This window comes from Octopus bimaculoides, chromosome 5, assembly GCF_001194135.2.
Source record: "Octopus bimaculoides isolate UCB-OBI-ISO-001 chromosome 5, ASM119413v2, whole genome shotgun sequence".
Lineage (NCBI taxonomy): Eukaryota > Metazoa > Mollusca > Cephalopoda > Octopoda > Octopodidae > Octopus > Octopus bimaculoides.
The window spans coordinates 16949010-16952691 of record NC_068985.1 but is presented as its reverse complement, the minus strand read 5'-3'; the positions used below and the strand labels follow the sequence as shown (position 1 = coordinate 16952691).

The 3682-nt window shown below is 37.2% G+C and overlaps 1 protein-coding gene across 2 annotated transcripts in view; it reads left to right on the top strand.

The window, feature by feature from the left end:
- LOC106868403 (uncharacterized) overlaps positions 1 to 3682 on the top strand; it is a 98213-nt gene that overhangs the window by 70041 nt on the left and 24490 nt on the right. For both annotated transcript variants that reach the window (XM_014913657.2, XM_014913640.2), the window contains one exon: positions 2497 to 2524. In XM_014913657.2, coding sequence (XP_014769143.2) covers positions 2497 to 2524 — 28 coding nt within the window. The remainder of the gene's footprint in view (positions 1 to 2496; positions 2525 to 3682) is intronic.

Below are 3682 nucleotides of genomic sequence, written 5' to 3'. Positions count from 1 at the left end.
TTCTTTCTCTCTTTCTCTCTCTCTTTCTCTCACTTGCTTACTTGCTCTCTCATTCTTTTTCTCTCTCTTTCTCTCTTTCTTTCTTCCTACCACTCTCTAAATATATCATCATCACCACAACCACCACAACCACCACCACCACCACCACCACCACCACCACAACCATCATCATCATCATCATCATTGTCATCATCATCATTGTCATCATCATCATCATTTAACGTTCGTTTTGCATGTTCGCATGGGTTGGATGGTTTGAAAGGAGCTAGCCAACTGAAGAGCTGCCTGGGTTCCATGTGCATTTTGGCATGGTTTCTACAGCTGGATGCCCTTCCTAATCCCAATCACTTTACAGAGTGTACTAGGTATTTTTACACAGCACCAGCAAGGGTGTTTTTGTATGACACCAACAGCCACGAGCCCACAAGATTAGAAACTCTCAGCTGAAGAGGGATGCAGATGACATGCCTGTATGCAAGGATAACACCGATTTTACTTAGCTTGACATATCTTCTCAACAAATCACCTGAAGTCTTGATCTCCTGTCATCCTCTCTGTGAGGCCCAACTTCTGTAGATCCTTTCTCACAAATTTGTCGCATGTCTTTCTTGGTCTACCTCTTCCACGTGTTCCCTCTACAATTAGAGATCGGTACATCTTGATGCAACTGTCTTCATTCATATGCATTGCATGACTGTACCAGCACAGTCTTCTCTCTTATACACTACATCTGATGCATCGCATACCCAGTTTTTCTCTCAAATCACTTGCACTCTGTTGTATATGCACACTGGCATTACCCATCCAGTGAAGCATACTGGTTTCATTTCTTACAAGCCTTCACATATCCCCAGCAGTCACAGCCAATGTTTCACTGCCATGTAGCATAGCTATTCATACACAGGCATCATACAATTTGCCTTTCACTCTGAGGTAGAAGCCCTTCATTACTAACAGAAGTAGTAGCACTCTAGACTTTGCCCAGCCTCTCATTATTCAAGCAGCTATGCTTTCAGAACAAAGTCCACCACTACTATCTTGATCACCTAAGTAACAGAAACTGTCTAATAATGCTAAGGATCCCCCCACTGACATTTGAAGGGATCTATATTTGTGCTATATGTTAACAGAAGCAATCATCCAGTATATGATTTATACATTTGTAATTTCCATTGTAACAGCAAGAAGCACCAGCGGCCTATGTTCTCTCTTTTCAAAGCAGTCAACTGTCGCATCATTTTGTTCATCTAATCAGGCAAAATGGTATCAACAACTGAGCATATGTAATCCTTTTTTAGACTAATCAACTACTGCACCATCTTGTTCATCTGCTCGGACAAACTGGTGCTGAAACAAGTCTATATTGTTAACTTTTCTAACCAGTCAGCAAATTATACCAATGATATCTCTGGTTTCTGAAGTAGAAGAGCTTACAGAAGGGAGATTACCAGGACTAACCAGGACTGGCAGGACCAACTGACGTAACTCTGAGTGGCAGTGTTATAAGTCATCTCACCACAAACAACATCAATGAACAACAAAATAGTTATAAAGTATCATCAAAACAATGATGGCGAGCAAACAAGCAATGAAATATCACAAATAGCAGTGATGGAGACCACATTAGCTATGAAATAACTTTAGGCAAACTTCAATTTATGTACAACTTTGGATGACGAATTTCAAGAGTCAGCCGACTATAAGACAAAATGCATTGGAGTATTTATTCTGGCTCCTTGCATTTTAAGTGTTTTGCTGAGGTCAACTTTACTTGTCAACCTTCTAGGGAAGTGGGATCAATACATAAAATGCTAGACTAGGATGGTGAACTGTAGAAATGAACATTGATATACTTGGTGTTGGTATATGTGCGCATGTGGTGGTGAGCCTTAATGAGCAGAGATGGCTGGTTTTAGAGCATATTTTCCAAGTGTATGGAATGGGGAATGAGATGTAAAGGGAGCTTCAAATGTGGAAGCTTTTTCCAGGACTGCCTACTGAACTGTAACGGAACATCTTTGATCATACAGAACCTAATGAAACATTTGATTATGCAAAACTTCATGGCTTATAGGTTTGACTTATTAAAAACGTTTCTCAAGTGGTGGGGATGTACAAGCACAAATACAACAGATATACACACATAAATACATACACAAAGACACACACATATATGCACACACAACACACACATATATGCACACGCACACACACACACACACACACGCACACGACAGGATGGTCACAAATGGAATGCCTTTGATTATGGGTCTGCTTGATCTGAGCTGATGTTGGACTAAATAAAAATAGTTGCATTGAACAATTTAATCTGTTTTAAACTGTTTTAATCACCTTTTACTGCTCTCAAATAAACATTCAGAACAAATTTTTAAACATAACAGCAGCTTTGATACAAAACTATTTTCTGTCCTGTTAGAATTCATAAAATATTATCAGTTCCTGTATTTACTGAATATATTTCCTTTTTCTTGCCAGATTACCCCTGCTGCCAATGTATCATACTGTGAGTATCAGTTGAGTTTTCTTAAATCTGTCATTAATAATCATATTTATTGCTACGAAACACAAACCTTTCTTCTGAGCTGACAGATACAGTTGTGTTATCAAGAAGTTTGTTTCACAACCATTTAATTCTGTATTTGATTCCACAGCTTGGAATCTAAATAAGTATTTTCTACCATAATCAGTGGCTCACTGATGTCTGGTGAGTGTATATAATTTGATAGATTGAAACAGCAGAGACATCTTTTGTACACACACAAACATTATTATCATTGTTTTAACATCCACTTTTTCATGCTTGCATGAGTGAGATGGGAGACATTGATAAAGATTTTCTATGGCTGAATGTCCTTCTTATCCACAACCTTCACCTGTTTCCATGCAAGGTAATATTTTCCCTTGGTTGGATATATTTTCTAGGAAGATTAGAAACAAAGGACGTGACTTGTACTATGCTGATACTCATATACATCTATTGTATAATCTCAACAGAAAGAGACGCAGACACACACACACATGCATACACACAGACATACATTACATATACGCATATATTTATACACATACACACATTGGGTTTCTTTCAGTTTCTGTCTACCAAATCCTTTTACAAAAGCTTAGTCAGCCTATGGCTATTGCAGTGGACATGTTTTCACAGAAGATTGGAATCAAGAGTTGATGCTTATGTCTATATGCATGTGTGTATGTGTGTAAAAATCATCTAAATAATAAAGTTGAACAAATTGGAAATACTATTTAATAGCAGTATCTTCTTTCAAATTATTCAAAGTGGTATTGAAAAATTTGTTACAATTTGCATATATACATACATATATAATATAAATAATATATATATATATATATATATATATATATATATACACTCAAAGTGGTTGGCGTTAGGAAGGGCATCCAGCTGTAGAAACTCTGCCAAATCAGATTGGAGCCTGTTGTAGCCATCTGGTTTCACCAGTCCTCAGTCAAATCGTCCAACCCATGCTAGCATAGAAAGCAGATGTTAAACGACGACGACGACGATGATGATGATGATATATATGTATGTATACATATGCATTCATACATACATATATGTACATACTTACATATATGTATATATATATATATATATATATATATATCTCATTCCAGGGTGAAAAAC